Consider the following 23113-nt stretch of genomic DNA (forward strand, 5'->3'; position numbering starts at 1 on the left):
GTTTATGAACAAATTAAATAGGATTGGTCCCAGCACTGAACCCTGTGGGACCCCACTACCCACTCTGACCATTCAGAGTATTCCCCATGTATCACCACTCTCTAAACTCACCCTTGCAGCCAGTTTTCAATCCTGTGTGAAATGCTTTTGCAAAATCCAGATACACCACGTCTAGGGGCCTTCCTTTATCTAGATGGCAGCTCACCTCCTCATAGAAGGTTAATAGATTGGTTTGGCAAGAACGATTCTTCATGAATCCATGCTGATTACTGCTAATGATACCGTTTTCATTACTAAAATCTTGTATATAGTCCCCTCCAAGAGCTTGCATACTATTGATGTTAGGTTAACTGGTCTATACTTCCCAGGGATGTATTTTGGGCCCTTTTTTAATACTGGTGCTACATTGGCTTTTCTCCAATCCGCTGGTACCATTCCAGTCAGTAGACTGTCAGTAAAAATTAGGAATAATGGTCTGGCAATTACTTGACTGCGTTCCCCAAGTACCCTCGGGTGCAAGCCATCCGGTCCCGGTGATTTATTAATGTTAAGTTTCCCAAGTCTAATTCTATTTCTGTCCTCTGTTAGCCATGAGGGTGCTTCCTGTGATGTGTCACAAGGATGAACACTGCAGTTTTGGTTACTGAAGCCCCCCCGATTCCCTCATGAAGACTGAGGAGAATTTAATTCAATACCTTCGCCATCTCCCCATCCTTTGTAACCAGATGTCTTTCCTTAGACTTTATGGGGTCAATATGGTCTGTCCTCCCTTTTTTACTGTTTACATACTTAAAGAATTTCTTGGGATTTATTTTGCTCTCCTCCACTATGTGTCTTTCGTATTTTATCTTAGCCGCCCTAATTGTACCCTTACATTTCTTGTTGCATTCTTTATAAAGTTTGAATGCTGATGATGATCCCTCAACCTTGTATTATTTGAAGGCCTTCTCTTTTGCTTTTATATGCATTTTAACATTGGCGTTAAGCCATCCAGGACTTTTTCACTCTTTTAAATGTATTACCCAGTGGGATGCACTGGCTAATGCCCTTATTTAATATGCTCTTAAAGCGAACCCATCTCTCCTCTGTGTTCTTTGTTCCTAAGGGCCCTTTCACACTGGGGTAGTTTGCAGGCGCTATTGCGCTAATAATAGCGCCTGTAAACCGACCCGAAAGTGCCGCTGCTTTCATTCCAGTGTGAAAGCCCCGAGGGCTTTCACACTGGAGCGATGCGCTGGACGGACGGTAAAAAAAGTCCTGCTAGCAGCATCTTCGGAGCGGTGAAGGAGCGGTATACTGCTCCTTCACCGCTCCTGTCCATTGAAATCAATGCACTTTGCGGTGGTTTTTAACCATTCCTCGGCCGCTAGCGGGGGTAAAACCGCCCCGCTAGCAGCCGCATACCGACGGTAAAGCGCCGCTTACAATAGCGGTGCTTTACCGCCGACGCCCGCCCCAGTGTGAAAGGGCCCTAAGATTTTATCCCAATTTATATCTTCTAGCAAGGTTTATAGTTTAGGGAAGTTGGCTCTTTTGAAATTCAGAGGAAGTACCAGAATTATAGGACCAGGACACACTTCTGTTAGTCATCACATAGCTGTACACAAAGAAGCGTGTTTTATGGTTTTCTAAATTAGTATTAATAATAAAATAGTAATATGTACCAGTTCACTTAAGCAGGATATCATTTTTTAGCTGTTATTAGGGTCACACTGGGTATTATTATTTCATTGGGCAGTAGAAGCAGCCTGTATGCATTTAACCAAAAAGAGGTGGCATAAAAGGAAAAGAAGTGCTGGTAAATGCACAACAGGATACTGATCCTACAGGTATAGCAGGGCAGGAGGCAGAGATGGTGCAGCTGCAATATGACACAAAGTTGTTGTATATGGAATGTGATGGTGGTGAAACGGTTGCAGACAAGAATAGGGTAAACATAGTACAGGTATACCAGTGAAAGAGATAGAGCTAACATGTGTAATAAGGCAGAGGGTGTAGACAGTATATTTTTAACAGGGCAGTATGTGGAGGTGGTACTTGGAAAATAGGGTAGGATCTGGAGGAGTTATATTAATAACAAGGTAGGATGTGTAAGTGGTATTAGGGAAAACAGGGTAGGATGTGGAGGAGATATATGGACAACAAGGTAGGATGAGGAGGATGTATATGAAAAACAGGGTAGGATATAGAGGTGATATATTGATAACAAGGTAGGATGTAGAGGTGGTATATGGATAAAATGGTAGGATGTGGAGATGGTATAGGAAAAACTGGGTAGGATATGAAGGAGGTATATGGATAAAAAGGTAGAATGTGGAGGTGGTATATGGAACCCCGGATAGGCTATGAAGCGGGCATATGGTAAAAAAAAGGTGGGATAGGGAGGTGGTATATTGAAAACTGAGTAGGATATGAAGGAGGTATATAGATAAAAAGGAAGGATGTGGAGGTTATATATGGAAAACAGGGTAGGATATGAAGAAGAGATACGGATAGAAAGGTAGAATGTGGGGGAGGTATATGGAAAACAAGGTAGGATGTGGAGATGGTATATAGAAAATCAGGAAGAATAAGAAGGGGTTATATGGATAAAAAGGTAGCATGTGGTATATGGATAACAAGGTAGGTTGTTGAGATGGTATATAGAAAACGGGGTAGAATGCAAAGGAGGTATATGGACAACAAAGTAGGGTGTTAAGATGGTTTATGGATGACATGGTAGTAGGATGTTTAGAAGTTATATAACAAGTTAGGATGTGTAGGAGGTACATGGAAAAAATGGAAACAGAGCGGGTACATGTATCACAGAGCAGGAGATGGGAATAGTATTTGTATAGAAGGTGTAAATGAACCATGTAAAACTGGACACGAGGTGGAAATAGTACATGCTTAATGAGACTGAAGGTAAAACTAGTACATATATAACGGAGGAACAGATGGGAATGGTAGATGCATAGATAGAAAGGGCTGGAGCAGGTATGTTTACAACAGGCAACAGGTGGAGGAATATATTTACCAGGGCAGGAAAGGAGGCAGTTCATGTGCACACAAGGACAGATGGTGAAAAAAATACACACCTAACAAGATAAAATGTGAAAGTGGTACATGGCTAAAAGGGCTGGAAGTGGAGGTAGGACATGGATAACAGAAGAGGAAGTACATGGATGCTGGGACAGAAGGTGGAAGTGGTACACCAGTAACAGGGCAGGAAGTGGAGGTAGTACATGGATAAAAGCAGTGGGTGGAGGTGGTACATGGATAACAGGAAATTGGAGAAATTACATGGTTATAAGGGTAGGCTGCTGAGGAGGTACACAGGAGAGATGATGAAGATGAAACACATGTAGAGGACAGAAGGTGGATGTGTTATATACGGATACCAAGGCAGGGGTGGAGGTGGTTCATGAATAACAGCACAGGGGATAGAGGGCGCGCGTGTATCACAGGACAGAAAATGGAGATGATTTATGGAAAACAGGAAAGAAGGTAGGAGCTGTAGATGAATGACAGGACAAAAGGTCAAGCTGATATATGGATAACAGGACAGTAGGTGGAGGTTGTATATGGATGACAGGACAGTAGGTGGAGGATGTATATGGATGACAGGACAGATGGTGGAGCTGATGTATGGATAACAGGACAGTAGATGGAGGTTGTATATGGATGACAGGACAGATGGTGGAGCTGATGTGTGGATAACAGGACAGTAGGTGGAAGCCATATATGGATGAAAGGGCAGAAAGTGGAGCTGATATATGGATAACAGGACAGTAGGCAGAGACTTTATATGGATGACAGAACAGAAGGTTGAAAAATGGAAAATAGGACAGTAAGTGGAGGCTGTAAATAGATGGCAGCACAGAAGGGGGAGCTATTTGGATACCAGGACAGTAGGTGGAGGCTGTATATGGATCAGAGGACAAAAGGTGGAGCTATCTGAATAACAGGACACTAGGTGGAGGCTGTATATAGGTGGCAAGACAGAAGGTGGAGCTGATACTTGGATAGCAGGACAGTAGATGGAGGCTATATGTATTTGGATAGCAGGATGTAAAGTGGAAGTGATATATATATAACAGGGCAGGAAACAGACACAGATGATGACACAGAAATGCAATCTACAAACATCATAACCAATATTATTGTCAAATTATATTTAAAATAAAAAACACATACTTCATTTACTGAACAGTATAAAACTAAAAACAGTACTTTAGCATATCATTTCTTACCCCTAGGATAAAAATACAAAAGGGAGAACATTATAATATTGGCATAAATATGTTGTTAACATGTTAATTTATTAATATTGGATACTATTTGTAAAACTGATATTTCTTGAAGTAAAAATTGTTATAGAACCAGACAAATAAACCCACAAACATAAAATGAAAACAATAAGGAGAAGAATTGAAACTTACTAAGATGGAAGATCGTCTGGGCGGCTCACGGCTGCAGTCTGCAAGAATCCAAGAAAAGAACTGATTGATATGGATCAATAAAATCAGACAATATCCCTTCAGTTCCCTTAGCACTGTGCCACTTTACCTCCATGAATGTGTGAAAACTTTAGCCCGGCACTGTATACACTATGCCTAGCGAGAGCCAGATTTCGGGCAGCCACAGTGCAAGGTTTCTTAAAATGACTGGCCTCTTTTTATGTGTGTAAATGAGTCACAGCATACACAGCCAACAGCACAGACAGATAAGCAGCTGGAGTAAGAATAGCAAGCCTGTAATTGTTTTCACACACGGTTCCTTCAGGAGAGGTGCAATCCCACATAAGCGTAAAACTCGTCAAAGCAGACTGTGCCCAATTAGAAGTACAGGATCAAATCCCCTCTGTAATTCAGTAATAAGTGTATAAGTAATAAGGGAATGTTTCTGGAATTCTGGATATCTGCACTCCCACATGGCTTCTCTATTCAAACCAGGTCACTCAGCCATTAAAACAGAAGAGTATCAGCAGAAAGAGAATATATACATATAACCATTTTTCACCATATTTATGTAAAGCCTTAAATGTATTCAACCCTTTATTAGTTTGCTCATTAGTTGCTAGTCCATAATGGCACAAGGAGCCCCTTCAATTTATTTTAGGGAATAAAATAAGTGCACTTGCAATAAAGTGACATAAATCAATACTTACGCAATAAAGTGACATAAATATGTGATCATAGAAACTTATGTGACAACAAAAAAGGATGTGACAACAAAGGATGACCATAGACAGTGGTGAAGTTCATAAACTCCTTGAGAGGTATGTGATAAAGTCCATTCATAAACATACAAAGAACGGCAGGTCCAGTGAGGAAGGGTCACACATCCAAATTACATCCACCTGAACCCGCATATGAGGAGAGGGGAAGAGGGATAGGTGAACGTCCAGGCTGAAGGTGAATCCAGGTAACAGTGAAGTCTAAGCCCTTACCGGAACAGGTGGATCTCCTTTAGAGCAAGGTCAGATGCGCAAGCAGATACAGCCCCCTGCAGGGACAGATGGACTCCCCTGTTCCTCAGCAGGGATGGATGAGCTCCCACATCTGGGACCTCCATTTTTTTGAGCAATAAAGGCTTACCTTTTTTACTACACCATTGGAGTCTTTTGCGATTTCTGCACTCACGGCCATTCCGGACCAATGAGTGATTCTCCCCAGAGTGATACCTTGGAGTCGCTTGCCCTTGGAACGCAACAGACCTCGGAGGACCCAGATGTGGGAGCTCATCCATCCCTGCTGAGGAACGGGGGAGTCCATCTGTCCCTGCAGAGGGCTGTATCTGCCAGCGCATCTGACCTTGCTCTAAAGGAGGTCCACCTGTTCCGGTAAGGGCTTAGACTTCACTGTTACCTGGATTCACCTTCAGCCTGGACGTTCACCTATCCCTCTTCCCCTCTCCTCATATGCGGGTTAAGGTGGATGTAATTTGGATGTGTGACCCTTCCTCACTGGACCTGCCGTTCTTTGTATGTTTATGAATGGACCTTATCACATACCTCTCAAGGAGTTTATGAACTTCATCACTGTCTATGGTCATCCTTTGTTGTCACATCCTTTTTTGTTGTCACATAAATTTCTATGATCACATATTTATGTCACTTTATTGCGTAAATATTGATTTATGTCACTTTATTGCAAGCACACTTATTTTATTCTTTTTAGTTATTACCTCATTGATATTTGTGTTTTTTTGCTGCAGCTGCAGTTCTTTTTGGTATTTTGCTTTTTAGCGCAGTTTTTCTTTTATTATTATTATTAATTTATTTTAGACTTCATATTTACCATAGGTTATCAAGTTCACCCTTCAGTTATCCATTCTACCATTGCTCAATATTTACTAATCCTTTCAGTTATAAAAATGTCTGCTGATAATGCTAATATATTTAGGTTACTGCTCCAGGTATGCTGCTTTAACTATCGGACTATGATTATATGGCAAGAATGATATGTACTATTCAGGTATGAAAAATATGATACTTTTCTTAATAAAACAGCTGTGAAATATCAGAATACACAAATACAAGTTTCATGTTACATTTTTACATATGCTGTGCTGGAGATGGTATTACTACCATATAGTCTAGAAGTGTTCCACCATGTCATTAAACCAGAACTTAGTGGAGCAATAGGTTGAACACTAGCAAAGAACAGTCAAGAAGTTAGGTGAATTTATCCAGCAAAAAAAAAAAAAAAAAATTGACAGATTAACCCTTTCCCACTCTACACCTAAAACTAGAAAAAAAATTCAATAAGGGAAAACTTTTTTGAGGGAGATTAAAATATAAAGAGGACATTAACAAGGATTACAATAATACTAACACCACAATAAGCTGAATTTGCAAAACGAAGGCCAGCCATACAAGGAGCTAATTTCTTTCCTGCAAATTTGCTTGATTTCCAGATAGTGTTGATGCAGGAATCCCTCCTGCCGAGCCATTGTCCAGAAGATGGTGGTTATCGCTAGTGATAATTAAAGGTAAAACCTGGCATGCCGGTTGTACCCAAGTTGATAGATCGATGAACTTGGTACATTCAGCCTGCCCACACATGGTTCAAATCTCGGCTAGTTCCTGCAGAACCGGCTGAGATTCAAACAGTGTATGGCCTGCCTTACACAGCAGAACAAGGATCTTTTTTTTTAAAAGAAGCTCTGTATCCTTGTGTGAAAGCTTTAATTGACCTTTTGTTTTATAAAGGATGCCAGGAGATCAAATCCTGGCAAAACCCTTGTCTTAAGCTTTGGCTTAGGGACATTGCTAGGCACATACCATGCCTTTTTACCAAAGATACAGCAGTTCTGAAAACCTTTTCTGGTTTAACCATTTGCCAACCGCCGCAGACACATATATGTTGGCAGAATGGCATAAGTAGGCAAATGGGCGTACCTGTACGTCCCTTTGAATTTGCTACCTATTGGGCGCGTGCCCACCGCGCACCGCGGGATGGTGCCCACGGGTCCCACAAACTTGATGTTCGCCGGCAGCCCACGATTGCAGCGAGGAGAGGTAGAACATGGAGATGCCTATGTAAACAAGGCATTTCCCTGTTCTGCCTAGCAACATGACAGGGATCTACTGCTCCCTGTCATCAGGAGCAGTGATCTATGTCATGTTGTAGTGAGCCCATCCCCCCCCAGTTAGAATCACTCCCTAGGACACATTGAACCCCTTGATCGCCCCTAGTGTTTAACCCCTTCCCTGCCAGTGTCATTTATACAGTAATCAGTGGCTATTTGTAGCTCTGATCGCTGTATAAATGACAATGATCTCAAAATAGTGTCAACATTTGTCCGCCATAATGTTGCAGTCCCGATAAAAATCGCAGATTGCCGCCATTACTAGTAAAAAAAAAAAAATTAAATAAAAATGCCATAAATCTATCCCCCATTTTGTAGACACTATAACTTTTGTGCAAACCAATCAATATACACTTATTGCGATTTTTTTTACCAAAAATATGTAGAAGAGTACATATCGGCCTAAACTGTGGAAGAAATTAGTTTTTTTATATTTTTTTGGGATATTTATTATAGCTAACAGTGTAAAATATTGTTGTTTTTTTTTTTCAAAATTGTCGCTTTTTTTTTTGTTTCTAGCGCAAAAAATAAAAACCGCAGAGGTGATCAAATACCCCCAAAAGAAAGCTCTATTTGTGGGAAAAAAAGGACGTCAATTTTGTTTGGGTACAACGTCAGCTAAAGCGACGCAATGCAGAATCGCAAAAAATGCTCTGGTCAGGACGGGGGTAAATCCTTCCGGAGCTGAAGTGGTTAATTACTGAATAGTGCACTTTCAGAAACTGATGAATAGTGCTTGGGTGACCCGCCCCCTTGTGACATAATCGACCAGCACACCCCTTAGTTTATTTAGCGGTGGGAGGCGGCTGAGCTGTCAGACAGCAGGAGCAATTTTTGGGCGTGGACTTTTTTTTTCCGGGTCGGCGGCCAGTGTTCATCGTGATTGACGATGGATCTACACCAGGGGACATTGGGGGGAGAGCCCCCTTACCTCAAAGCACCCCCCCTATGTTGAGGGCATGTGGCCTGGTATGGTTTAGGAGGGGGTTGGCCGCTCGCTTGCCCCCCCCCTTTCCTGGCTTGCCAGACTGCATGCTCGGATCAGGGTCTGGTATAGAGTTGCCACCTTTTCTTCAAGTCAGACCCGAACACTTTAGCGGCGCACAGCAATCTTTTTTTATAGTATGAACTATACATATATTTTGAAATTAAATAACATTTCTAATCAAATGAAATTAATCACAAGAGTCCCCCTTTACATCAGAGTCCACAGAGTTCCCCCTTTACATCTGAACTTGCAGAGTTCCCTTACACTGTAAGGGGGGGACTCTGCTGTAAGGGAGAACTCTAACATAAGGGATGCTCTGGGAACCCTGATCTAAGGGGGAACACTGAGAACTCTGATGTACGGAGAGGACTCTGATGTAAGGGGGTACACTCTGGCGCTTGGTGTAAAGGGGAACTTTGATGTAAGGGGTGCTCTGAGAACCCTGATTTGCCTTAGTGTACTCACTCAGAGGCAGGAGAGAGAGAGGGGGGAGATTTCAGTCACAGACAGAATGGATGGTGAGCTCACTTACCCCTTGGCAGTCAGCACCACTTATCCAGATGTAGCTGAGGCTGCTGGAGTGTGGGCAGACACAGAGTTGTAGGGTGGAAGAAAAGGAGCAGATCAAGCCTTTTCTCCTCTCCTGCCTGTGTGGGGGGGAGGTGTAATTGTTAGTGCTGGCTTTGAGCAGTGTGAAAGAGAGTGTAACAGACACTCTCGGCTTACACAACTGCAGCCAGCAACCCTGCTGGAAAGCCATAGTCTGGTCTGAATAATGTGTCCAGGTTTCAGGCGGTCTGAAACCCGAACGCATGATTCCAAACCCAAACTGTCTGGGTGAATCCCGGACAGGTGGCAACCCTAGTCTGGTATGGATTTTGGGAGGACCCTCACGCCCTTTATCTTTAAAATTTTGGCATGGGGTTTCTCTTAAAATTGGCAGGAGGTCCGCCACAATGTTTATTGTTCAATTTTTATTGCCACCAATTATTTTGTTTACATTCAGCTGTCAGGGGGAACCCCCCTGACAGCTGATAAGTCATCCGTTGTTAAGGACACGAGGGCCTCTCGCTCCTTAACAGAAACAATGCCACTCCAAAACACTTTTGCAAATGCTCCTAAACACTGCAAAAACGCCAGCAAAAAACGCTTGACATTGGTGATTTTTTTAGCGTTTTTTTAATGTCTAGTGTGCATGGAGCCTTAGCACAAATCTGGTTGATCAAGTTCAATTTGTATTGTTTACATAATGGAAAATACAGCAGGAAAGTGTACGTGATTATGCATGGTTCAGAGCCAAGATCACTAGAATTGTTTTCATTGGGCTTTTAAAATGTCTAAGTCAGTGATTCAGCATCTGTCTATGACATAGTATTGGGGTGATTTGGCTATGTAACTCAGTATGGGAAAGTTAGTAATGCTTATGGCACCGCTCAAAGCAAAAGAGGCGCCTCTTCCCTTGATCCTCGGGAAAGCGGGGGTGCCAACGTATCTATGTACCAATCCAGAGAGTAAAGCTTTATGTGTGTAAAATGATCTGTGCTCTCCCATCCAGCACATGCAATCAAAGGAGTGGCCTCAGCCTACATGTCTCCACCAAAACACCCCCACTTACGCATTTCACCCAGCCCACCAGGCTTAGTCATAGGCAGGGCAAAACATGTCAGAGGGCATGGTTTTGCAGAGACATCTAGGCTGAGGCCACTCCTTACTCTTTGATTGCACAGGCTGGACAGGAGAGCAGTGATCACTTTACACACATCAATGTGTGTACATACATGTAAGGGGAACATACAGATCATCAAGCATCAGAAACATTTAGCAAAATATGAAGTAAATAATGGCATAATGACAGGCGTGTTACAAAATATTACACAACATACATCTTTATATGTCCAAAAGCCAATGATAAAAGAAAAGTATGGCTCAGCCAAAGTCTTGGAAGCAAAGATCAGCAAAAAGCAAGACAGCACAACTGAGCAGATACACATTGTACAATCTCGGTGCCCCTTGTAGAACCAAAATGTATTACTTGTAACACAAATAGCAAATTAGACTTGCTTAGTTGAGCACTTGACAAATTGATTTTGCAAGAGATGAAAGTAATTAGGCTTTAAGTGCTCTTCTAATTTTTTATTTTGTTGCATGCTATCAAACGTACTTTGAGATAGAATCTCAACAGCTTTGTTTTTTACAAATTACAATCTTAAAGTCTAGAATGACAAGTTAGGAACATTGCAGCGTAGAGTGCATGTCATTAAAGGACATCTGTAATTTTCTCAGCAAGGAGACCCCAATTTACACATTGGTGAAATTGGTTTTCATCTAGTAAACCTGCTTTCCAATTTTTTTGGGTTCCTTGAATGGTAATCTTTGGTGAATACGTAAAGGTTAGTTTAGACCGTAAGCGCTACGGAAAAGAGACCTGAAAACAGCTGACTAGCATAAATCTTCCTGTGAGCTAGTGTCACATTTTTAATAAACAATAGATATAGTCAGGCTAGGTTCACACCTCAGCAGCTCTGCAAGCCACATTTGCGCAGGCACGATGGCCCTGTGTTTCATACAGTAAAATGGTTCCTGCACCTCCTAAAACAAAGCCAAAGGGAAATCACATGGTGCTTTTACACCATGCGATTTCCCGCAACTGAAAACATACTGCATTTTCAGATGTGTGGGGGGTGCCATTAAGAATGAATGGCAGCCCGTGTATCTGCAAAGGAGCAGCGCAGTTTGGCTGCAGGTGTAGGAACTGTCCTGTACCCGCAACCACCCACACAAGTGTGAACCTAGCATAAGAGTTGTCTATTTACAAGTATTTTATTAGGTGGTTCACTAAGAATAATAAGTGGTATTGTTCAAGTTGAAATATTACTGTCATTAGGCCTCAGCAGATCGATAGATGAAACACACAAGAAAAAGAACAACCTAAGCTTTGTCAAATAGATGGTTTCCAACATTCAGACACCAGTACTTCTGATGTTTGGAAGAACTTATTTAATAAATTCTTACAGTATAAGATCTCTGCATTTGCATTCAGTGACAATGCAGTTACTGATCTATTATGATCAGCATAATTATAAGAATGACTTCAGGCACCACATTTTACACATTTGGCCATATGCACTCATGAAATGTGCTGGTATATGACCAGAAGAATGGCTAAACTACTGACTGATTTTGATTGGTATAAAATGAACTGCTTATCAGTTGCTGCACCTTGGTTCTTAGAAGTGACAATAAAAGCTGGCCATATATGGCAAGAAATTCAGCCAGTCCAGTAGGGACCAGCCAGATTTCAATCCATGTATGTGCAGGCTGGTTGTACACAAGTTGATCTATTGATCGACTTGTGTGCAAGCAGCCAGTCGGGCTTATGTTATTGTATTCTGACTGTATTCCTGGGAAATGTACATGCTGTCAGAATACAATAGATCAACGGGAAGGATTCCCTCATCCACCTTGAATGTGTGAATGGAGGAATCGGCCCTTTTTTTTGTTCATCCCACAGACTGCAAGAAAAAAAAAAAAAAAAAAGAATCATGTATAGCCTGCCGAAAGTCATTCATTGCAGCCCAACAAATAACTGGTAGTAACTGCAATCTGTATTTGAATCAGCTAATCTCACTGTCTAAAATGTGACATCTTACTAATCCCTCTGTCTTAAGAGAACTTTATCTGTACTGTTAATTTTTTTCCTTTCCTTTTTTTTCCTTTTGAAAAGCGACTCATTAGTTCAGTTCTAATGGGACAATATATACTCATTATCCAAAAGTAAGTGTACGGATGTGGCTGAAGATGAATAAAGATCTTGGTTCTATTCTGGTTTTGACCTTGTCTGAAGTTGTCTTCCTATTTTGACACCTTCAGCTTCCATCCTTCGCCCCTTCAATGCAAACATCTTTCTTTTTTATCTGATATTATTTGTTGTTTATGTAGGAAAGGCCAATTGCAGTAATATCAGTTTTAACTGTATATAGATCACAAAGAAGGTTTTTTTTTTATAATTAAGAAAACTATTTTCCTTTGTTCTAAAGCCTCTTAAAGAAGCTATGAATAAGTGGTTGTCTGGTTCTACAAAAGCATGCACCTTCATGTGTAGTGGGACGAAGGCCTATGAGAGCATGCCAGGCAGATGTTACAGTACTCTGGTTTTTACACATGCACAGCCTTGTTACTGCAGAATCCTATGACTACATGGAATGTACGTCACATTGGAGGCAGGAGATTACTGCATACAGAGCGATGGAAAACATGACATTGTCTCCGCACATTCCACAGGCCAGGTTGCAGCTGAGATTAGTGATGTTATGAAAAGAGCTTCTCTTCATTCTCTCATTCTTGCAGACACTTATATATTTCCATAGGCAAGCTAATGGCAGAATAAAGAAACGTTCATACCCTTTTATCAGAGGCTTTAATAAACTTGTCCATTCTCTCTAAATCTGCCTCTAACTCAGACTCGTACTGATAGAGGTCTTTCTCTAGCTCAGTCTAGTTAAAGAAGAACAAGACAATTAAGAACACGTTACAGAACTCTCAGAGGATGATATACGAGGCACACTGAAACAATATACAGTGTAGCAGAATAATTGCATAACAAACAAAAATAACAAGATTACATTCAATCAAACATTTAACATTGTTCAATACAGATATGGGGTGATCATACATGGCACAGTCTTCGCATTGTGACAGATTCTAGTATTACTTGCAATAATTGGGCGGTATATGGGCTTTCCAGGGAGTACTTGATATTGTACCTTGTGAAAGATACCTAAGTAAGCAGACAAATGCTGTTCCCTTTTATCCTTTGGAAAAACATTTGCACGCAAAATGAATTTGATGGAGCAGATATCTCACCACTGTTGGCTCTTGGTAAGACGTTTGCCTGTCTTGAGATAGTCTTAACCTGGCCATAGATAGATCGAATCTCGGCTGGTTCAGTAGGGACCAATCAAAGGCCAAAGTCAGTCCATCAATCGACTTGGGTACAACCAGCATGTCCATGGATGGAGGATCAGCTGGGACCAAACAGCTGATGACCGACTTTCTCTAAACCTGCATGGTTATGACTAACGTCGAAAACTACACAGCGAGGACATTGATTTCTTGGCAGGAAGGTGGCTCAAAACGGACTAACACTCCTAGTCATCCTCTGGGGTTAAGTACTGCGGTCTGCGGACGCTGGATGTCGACCAGTTGGTGAGAGATGTATCACTTCAATCTATGTTAATATGCTCCTCTAGCTGCTTATACTCCCCCTGCTTGCTTCTGCCATTAATACAGCTGCTACTCTGCCACATTTATGACTAATTCCAATAAGGTTAGTGTCTCCCTGGGCTAATATTTACTGGCTCCGGTCCTTCCTTGATCTACTTACCGTGTTGAACCAGTTCTATTTATGGACTTTCCTCATTCTCTCCATCTACACATAACCACATTCCCGTTATACCGCGCCTCTGAAGAGTGGCTCACAGAACTTTACAAGCAGTTGCTTTGAAAATTTGGATTAATACTATACCATCAGTGTCTGTGAGTGGTGAATGGTGTTTGTATGTGGTATGCATAGCAGCGGCTTCCTTGTTTTTAACGACAACGTTGTCATTTTTTTAACAGGGTCTGTGATAGTCACCTACCATAGCTCGCTTTGTGTGTTGTTTGTAGTATCTAATTTGTGTGGTGTTTATAATTTTGTAAAATAAACTTCGATCTGCTTTTTCAGATAGTGTTTCAGGCGTCTTTTTGCCCTCTTAAGAGATCCTTATTCTCTTAGTTTTCTTTTTTTACAACCAGCATGTCAGATTTTTTAGCATGCAATTATTCCCAGTGGCTATAGCCTCTAGCAGTAATCATTGATCATTGTGTGATCCCTTCAGGGACAGCTTTCCGCCCCCCTCCCCCCATCCCCGCCATAGAAAACACAATAGCTCCACGGCACCGTGTTGATGGGAGAATCGAGCGATTTTCTTTCCTGCAACCCCTGGTTGTAGGAAAGAAAACCACAATCTATAGTTCTTTACTGCAGACATTTTTGCTGTATTTTATGGTGGAATAAGCACTCTCTTTTAAAGTCAAACTGCAGCTGTCCTTATTTTTCTGCATCTTAACTATCAAATGCTTATTTTCAGTTGTTGCATAAACAAGGAGCAATGAATAGAATAACTATCATAAGATCAACTGTGACATTGATTTAATTTAACAATGAAATGCAAAGAGCAATAATATCCAGAAACCCACTTGAGTCAGAAATCTGGGAGGTGTAATAATCAGTGCAGAAATAGGTCCTCATCCAAGTTGGCCATAATACTGAATGTGTTGTTCATTATGCAGCCCATCCAAAGATTTACTTCTTACTGGCTGGTACATGAAGATGTCTGCCGGGCTACTTAGCTTCTAGCAGCGGGACTATTTAGGTGATGCTCTGACAAGAACACTGGCTTGTCTTGGGGGAAAAAATAGTGATTGGATGAAATTATCCAACAAGGCCAACTGCTTTTTCATCACAGGATCATGTGTTGCTGTGGTCAGATGGCATCCACATACATGTGGACTGTTAATTTATCTACCTGAAGATCATGACTAAATCCATCTTCAGAGATGCAAAAAATAAATAAAAAAAGAAAAGAGACAAAATGTGTCTGTTTAGGGCTAAACAGTGGGAAATGTGGAGACAGTTTTGGTAAAAAGTATAAAAATCTGTACTTTTTTTTTTCCATCACTATTCACTTTCTTTGTGACTGTCCTATATTGGAAGTCATTTTATTATCAAGGTAACACGAAAGCTATTGTTAGTAGAAATATTAAAATAATTTGGACTTACAGGTCTTACACTGATACAGAGAGCTTTGATGAGAAATGTACCCCCCCCCCCCCCATAGTGACGACACCTAACCTAAATCAGTGGTGCATTTCTCATACTTTGGGAGCATTGCATTAAACTCATGCAGCACAGAAACTCATATCTAACGAGCAGGGCCCTCTGATTGCTCCTGTATTAAATGGTATTGTAAATGTACTGTTTGCCCTTGTGTTTTAAAGCACTGTGCAAATTGTTGGTGCTATATAAATCCTGTATAATAATATTCTCCTTAGGAGGACAATTTTCATCAAAGTGTAAATGAACACACTTACTGGATGAATATGCATTATTATTTACACTTTATTTAGGTGTTCTTGTGTAACCACACATTTAGCCCTACATGTAATAAGTGATATCTTAAAAAATATGCTATTCAACACTACCAAAAGTCTAAAATGGGTACAACTGGACTGGAAACAGACAGATGACTGTGGGGCAGACATCCAAGAACAAATAAAATGAAAAATTCAACATTTAGAAGCACAAAGCACTGAAACTAACACTTAATAAATACACTGACTCAACCAACTACTAAATTTGTGTTAATAAACATTACACATACACAAAATGGGGTAAAGAGAGATTAAAGTTAATCTATGGAGGCTTTGCCTCCACAGTGCAAAGACCACCCTTCTTTTTGTCTGTATATGCTCAAATTAAAAGGCAGTACACCATATTGATATATATATACACACACACCACAATAGACATTTAGTATCCCTCATTTTTGGTTGTTTTCCATAAAGTGAATCTATACCTACATTTTTCTTTAAACCTTTGGATGGAATGGTGAAAGGTTGGAATGCCGGTCTTGTCCCCAGACATTTAACTGCCTTCTGGGGATCCTTTATACCATCCACTATACAATCTGACTGTACAATATCCTTGAAGCAGAACTTCACTCTCTCAATCAATATTAACTATTTGTATGCTGCTAGTATTAGTAAACAGATCGGAAAGTATATCATATTTACATATTTTAAACTTTTTTGTACATTTCTTCAGTTACTTTCTTGTTTCCAGGCCAAGGCAAATGATGTCATACATCCTAGGTGGTTTTCTTAGCCAAGCACATCCATGCCTGGGATAGGGGCAGAAGGATTCCAAGTAAATAAAACAAATAATTCCGCACTGCCCCAAAGGATAAACAGCTAACACGGCCAGTACGATATGTGCATAAATCAGAAAACAAAATAAGTGTAGCGCTAATATGAGAATAAATAAGATGGCCTAAGAAGACCATTACGTCATCAAAACAAACTCAAAAAAAGGTTCATTAAGAAAAATGCATCCAACAAAATGAAAGTCCTCAGTGGATCTGTGACTCCTATAAATTAGTGACAGTCCTCATTAGTGACGCGTTTCGTCTCCTTGAACATCGCCCCCAGACAAAACATTCCGGTAAGCCTCCCTGTTGGTGGCGTTCCTTCCATTACAGATGTCAAGTGCACACTGATATACCTATGAAGTCACATTTGCAGGACTGTCACTAATTTATAGGAGTCACACATCCACTGAGGACTTTCAGTTTGTTGGATGCATTTTTCTGTTGCCTTTTTTTGAGTTTGTTTTGATGATGTAATGGTCTTCTTAGGCCATCTTATTTATTCTCATATTAGCGCTACAATTATTTTGTTTTCTGATTCCAAGTAAATGCTATATAAATCATCTGTCCCTCTTTACATCCCCCACAGCCAGCAATGCTAGGAGGTGTTTTTCTCAGCAAAATAAATCAAGGACACATGGATGGATGGGGGAGTTTGCTTTGAATATTAAAAATGAATTAAATAGCATTTTTGGTTTGTGGTGCTCAGATGCAGTGTAGTTCCACTTAAAGATCTACTATCAACTATGTAGTGCCTGCCTAATTTGATAATGGGTTGATTATTTTTCTCCTCATATTGCATAGTTTAGGTAAAGGAGACAGTGCTTGTAAGGTGTATGGCTAGATTTAGCTGGCTTCCACCCCCACTTTCTGTTCTGGGGACATTTTACCAGATTTGATGTTAGGGAAAATCTGCAACAAGGAAACAATAGAAAGAAAACAATAGAAAGACAACAAAGAAGACAACGCCAGAAAACTGACAGAGTTTCTAGCATTCCCCTACTTACCTTATACTAAACTCAGACAAAAAATTATATAAGAAAAGAAGGTACCCAAAAAACAACAAAAAATAAAACAAAAACTGGCAGACTTGATGGATCAGTTGATCTTTCTCTGGCACCACTCTATTTTTACTTCGGTTTCTGCTGCTGTTAGAGAGATTTCCTCTAACTTCCTGTTCTGGGGACCACGAGTTGTGGAGAATATCTTGAATGGAGCCTTCAATGGCAGTAAAAGCTGATGGGAGTCCTATTCCTTCCCCACTCCATCCAAATTGAAAAAAAAAAAGTTTGGGCTATAGATATACTTTATAAGAAGCATAAGAGCAATACGAAGGCTGTTGTTGCTGGACCACCTAAAAATGCTGATTGTTGGGCTGTTTTGTTAATACTGATCAGTACTTTCTGAATGACCCAAAAAAAGAATGGAGTGAGTGAAGTACTTGGGTTGATTTACTAAAGGCAAAGAGGCTGTTCACTTAAGGGAAGGGAATTGTCCTATAGCTTAGTGAATGAGATGAAGCTCTGCTGATTGCCATCATCTAATCATGTGCAAGCAAAATACCAGTACTTTTTTTGCACGACTGGCTGTTCTATACAAAGTGGAATTTCACACTAAGTGCTGGGGAAAAAAATGCAAAGTGAACAGCCTATTTGCCTTTGCTAAATCAACCCCATAACTCTTTATCTACATACTTTTGGGTATGTAGCTCAGAAGTATTGACACCACATAGTCACCATGACAGCCAGACTATTGGCATTTTTAGAAGGAGGCAATGACACCTCACATATTTTTTAAGGTAGAACTAAACCCATCGATTTAACAGTTTAAAGAAACAAGTACATTCACGGCATGCCGGGAATGCTAGTCGTCATATTTACTTCTACCTTCAGCCAAACTATCACACCATCAAATGTCAGGTGTCATAACTAATCACATGTACAGTACCCATGGAAGTTGCAGATCGAACAGAGGCCAAGATGGCAGCTTTCTTAGCTGAAAAGGATAGAAGGTTTAGTTCTGCTTTAAGTATAGGTTTCCTTTAAGAGTACTTCATAAAAATCAAAATGTAGGAGAAAAGAATATCCTAGATCCTTCAAGTTTAACTTCAAGGTAAATACATTTGGTGATAAAGGCTAAAACCAAAAATTGTTATGTAACTAGTCCTTGAGTAACAACACCAACAAACAGCCTGAAATACGAAAATGCCACCAATCATAATTGTTAAATGCCATTTATGATAAGTGAGTATGACCATGCACGTTTAGTATGGTTTTGTCAGAACTGGGCAAAGTTGGCCAAAGCCTTGGAACCTCTACAGTATAGGTTTATTCATATGTAACAATTTACGCATTCACGATTTTGGTTTGGTATTCTGGTTGCTTATACCAACCATGGCACATTTATGACTACCCTGGACTCTGCACTGCTAACAGCCACGTTAGGCACTGTACACCAGTCAGCAGAATGAACTTTGAATTGTTCACTGGTGGTTATTGTTTTTCAAAAGACAAGTAATTTGTAAAGCATGGCATCTGCCTGCATTTCTTCTACAAGAACACTGACCACGTGTTCCTACTTAGTTTAATTTATTTATATCATTTTGTTTAAGATACATAACAAAATTAAGGGCCTAATAGATATTTTTTTTTATATAGCAAGGTTATTTGTTGTACTGAAAAGGTTTCTTCCAGTACTGTTGTTTTTTTTTCTGTGGATTTAATTCCTCATCTTAATTTGTACACCTGTGGTTTACATTAAAGGATACTGGTGTCACAAACTATGCAAACTGCCGGATGACAAAAGTTCAGTAATAAACAGAGAATATTAAGCTACTATTTACCATACTAGAAACCTGTCATTTGAGATATATGTGAGCTACGATTGATAACCGCCTTCTGAAAATCCTATCTGCCTGGCTGTCAAGCTGGTTCTCTTGCTTTGTAATCAGTGAGCTGGAACAAGACTTCACCTGCTGCATGCATGTTCTGGGTTAGAGACTCAAAGTAATAAAACAAGAAGCAATGGCATTCTATGTCTCTCTCTTATTACAGCTTTTCTTTAACAGTCCATCTGTCTTATTATAAAGCCATTAAAAGCAAGTGGTCTATGAAAAAATCCAGCAGCAGCCCATATTGCTATTAGCTTGATATTCATCCACTATGTGCACCAGGAGCCCCTTAAACCTGGAACCAACTTTCCACTTATAATAAAGTTGAAGCTTGGACAGGTCTACAATACTGCAACAAGAAATGGCAGTATGACAAGCCTTTCTGTAAACCAGTAACTAGCTCCTGGGGGCAGCATAGCAGAATATCAACCGAAGAGAGTTATGTGCAGGCATCTGTTATTATATGTAGAACAATATTTTTGGGACTGAAACACCAGGGTCATTTGAAAATAAAAGTTAATTATAAATTGATGGTAATTATAAAATATTTAGGATGTTTCACGATTCAAGCAGCATTTCAGCTAAAATAATAAAATAAACTCTAGTTAAAAGGAATTACACAGGAAAACATAAAACTTAAAACCAGCCACAAAATAGCTTACCTAATTTGTTTTTGGATATAGAGTTGGCAAAAAAAAAAAAAAGCCAGTGATTTATATGTATTGTAAGAACTATACTACTGTAGTTCTTGCCAAACTCAGGTTGTGTGATCTGTGCAAAAATCAAAACCACTCTATTTCAAAGCTATCAGATTGTTTAACAAATGATATTGGTTTTGTGCCGGAGCTTTATACTTCAATACAGGGACTTTTGGAGTCCAAATGGAGTGGACACAACCTGATATTGTTTACATTTTTTGATGATTTTGTCTTCATTTACATCCTCACTTTATTACCAGAACCTGATAAATGTAAATTAATTAATGTGGCTATCAAACTAGGCCACTTTTTTTTTTTTTTTAATAATTATGTCTCTGGCTCAATCTGCAGCATAGAAATGACTGTAGAACTTGATATCATGAATAATGTGACAGGTACCAGTAGGGCTGGGTTGGAAGATTGTGAGTGGGATTTGAAGAGCTCACAGAGCCCTTGCCTACTCAGTATTCAATAATAGGATATCTTTATCCTAGTACAATGCACTTCGAGGTTAACAATATTGCTCCATCAAACTTCGCAAATCTTTTGATGTACATAAACCAGGAGTGGTGTCCTTAGCCTGTCATGGTAGATTTTATTCCTAGTATGGACTAGCTTTATCTATACTTCTCAGACTCTGAAACCACAAAATGACAAAGTCAGAAAAGTTGTGTACTTTGCTTTAAATGCGAGTTGCACAGAGTAGCTCAGAAGCTGCACTATAAGCACACTCAAAATGTAAGCTTACTACATGCACAAACACATATTAGATGCTGCAGCAGTCTTTTTTGGAGAGAATTAAGAGAGCGTTATTACCTTCCTATCCTCTACTTTGAGGATAGAGCAATCCCCCGGAGTATAATCCCATATCTTTTTTGGAGGCTGATGAAAAGCAGAGGATGAAATAAGGAGATGAAAAAAGAGAGAGAAACAGAGAAAAGATATCACAAGGAGAATGAATTTGGAAATAACACACAAGTAGAAGATTTGCATCTGCACCAGGAGGAAAAGAATAAAAAAAAGGGGGGATAACAAGCAAAAGCATGTCCCATACTATATAGTGGGAGGCATGAAGCAGGCATGCAAAGAATTGTAAAGAATTACAGTTTAGATTAGTCCAAAAAAAATGGTTCAGAGATTTGTAGTTAAGATCTAAAGGAAGCCCTAACACGACCAGGCAGGCTTCTACATGAATACAGGCCGGTCACCTGTATTCTAGAAGGCATTTTTTTGACCTGTTGGGGTCACCTGGAAAACAGCAATTTAACTTCATTACATTAACTAAGATAGGACAGAAGCTTGGAAAATACTGATCTTTGCAGAAAAAGGCAGATAGTAAATAGTGCTTTCATTTACTTTGCGTTAAGGCCAAGGGTACATACCACATTTACAAATGGCTGAAATTCCATGATGGCAGTGCAGGATAATGAGATAAAGGTTCAGCCAAGGAATACATACAGTATTTCTATTCATTACAAAACGACTAATGATCCCTGACAAAGAAGTACTTTGATATATCGTCCAGAATATGGCACATGCTTTCACATAACAAACTTGTTTAAAATATTTTACTAATGCTGGAGGAAATTATTATAGTTCAACTAAATATAGCCTTCATTACCATGTGAAATGGCTGAGGCATACATGGATCTGTTCAGTAATAAAAGTAGACTTTATGATCCAGAGTAAGGAGGTTTACTATAAAATATAACTGCTCATACTATTGGCATACAGTCACAAATATTAACAATGCAAACAAATGATGTTCATAGTTATCCCTTTTTAGCACTTTATCTGACAAGTTTTCATTGTATCAAATCAATCTACTAAAATAAATCTTGCTAAGCATTTGCAGCTTTCCTGCAGAAGGAACATTAGGAACAAAATGTATCTGGAAAAGTCTGAACAACATTTGTGATTAGTGATTTAGGTGACTTGTGTAGGACTTGTTAAACCAACTGAAGCCTGCACATGCTGCACAGGCCTGAAATTAGTCTACTATAATGCAAGATAACTTTTACAGATCCATTAGGTTTGTCAAATGAGCGCAATATATACAAATGGGTACTGTTTAGTCTAGAACTGCTTCTTACTACGAATCTGGCAGGACAATAATATCTCATTTGTATTTTTTTTAACAAGTCAGTCATTCCAATAAAGTTATTTCACTTTTTGGCAGCTGTTGGAAAGATAAGTCAATCATTTATGAAATCTCTTGGTTGCTTTGTTTTTTTTTAGGCCTACATAAGAGCAACAAACATTACGAGTAGGTTTCACTCTTTTGGTTACACTTTTCAAATATTTAATAATATCGACAATCAGTAGTAGGAATGAACACACCCAAAAGAGAGTAGACTGGAGCAAAACTAAACCTCACCAATGAAATCCCCAAGAAACCTAAAAATGGCCTACAATCCAAAACACTTTGGGGTTAACTGATTGAAAAGCGTATATTTTTTTATTATGGTGGCTACAAGTAGATGCTATAGAGCTGAATTCCCCACATATATTTTTCCAGCACTCTAGGGACCAAGACTGCCTCTACAGTCCCCATAACTGGTGCATGTACCTGAAAAGAGAGGCACTGAGACCATAAGGGTCCCCAGGAGATGTAATAGGTTGATAGATAATTCAGCCTTTTGGTAGTTGCTCAATCAGTGTTAAGCAGAGAAAACGTATAACTCTTTTTAAATTACTGGTTGATGAGGACAAGGATATGACTGCAGCTGTCAAGGCGTACTAGAAATTTCAGGTTTATGTAAGTTTTAAGGTTAATAAAAATTCAAAATTATGATTTTGTTTAGCTTTGATTAAAAGGCACATTTACATCTTTATGAATTACAGTACAAAATAGCATATAGGATTTACAGGTTCACATTTATACTTCATTAATGTAAGAATATGAATAAATAATAATGTGTGGTGATTTATGTGTGTAATGTATGTTTTATAGACACTTAGGGCTCTCCTGTATTCTTTGCTTATTATCTGGATA

At 39.6% G+C, this 23113-nt stretch overlaps 1 protein-coding gene across 10 annotated transcripts in view; it reads right to left on the reverse strand.

The window, feature by feature from the left end:
- The window catches only part of SORBS1 (sorbin and SH3 domain containing 1), a 211188-nt gene that overhangs the window by 77489 nt on the left and 110586 nt on the right, over positions 1-23113 (reverse strand). For all 10 annotated transcript variants that reach the window (XM_073596488.1, XM_073596489.1, XM_073596490.1 and 7 more), the window contains 3 exons: positions 20935-21000; positions 12965-13057; positions 4422-4459 (listed from right to left, as the gene is read on the reverse strand). In XM_073596488.1, the coding sequence (XP_073452589.1) occupies positions 4422-4459; positions 12965-13057; positions 20935-21000 (197 nt within the window). The remainder of the gene's footprint in view (positions 1-4421; positions 4460-12964; positions 13058-20934; positions 21001-23113) is intronic.

The sequence above is a fragment of the Aquarana catesbeiana genome, linkage group LG08 (assembly GCF_042186555.1).
Source record: "Aquarana catesbeiana isolate 2022-GZ linkage group LG08, ASM4218655v1, whole genome shotgun sequence".
In the NCBI taxonomy this organism is placed as follows: Eukaryota; Metazoa; Chordata; class Amphibia; order Anura; family Ranidae; genus Aquarana; species Aquarana catesbeiana.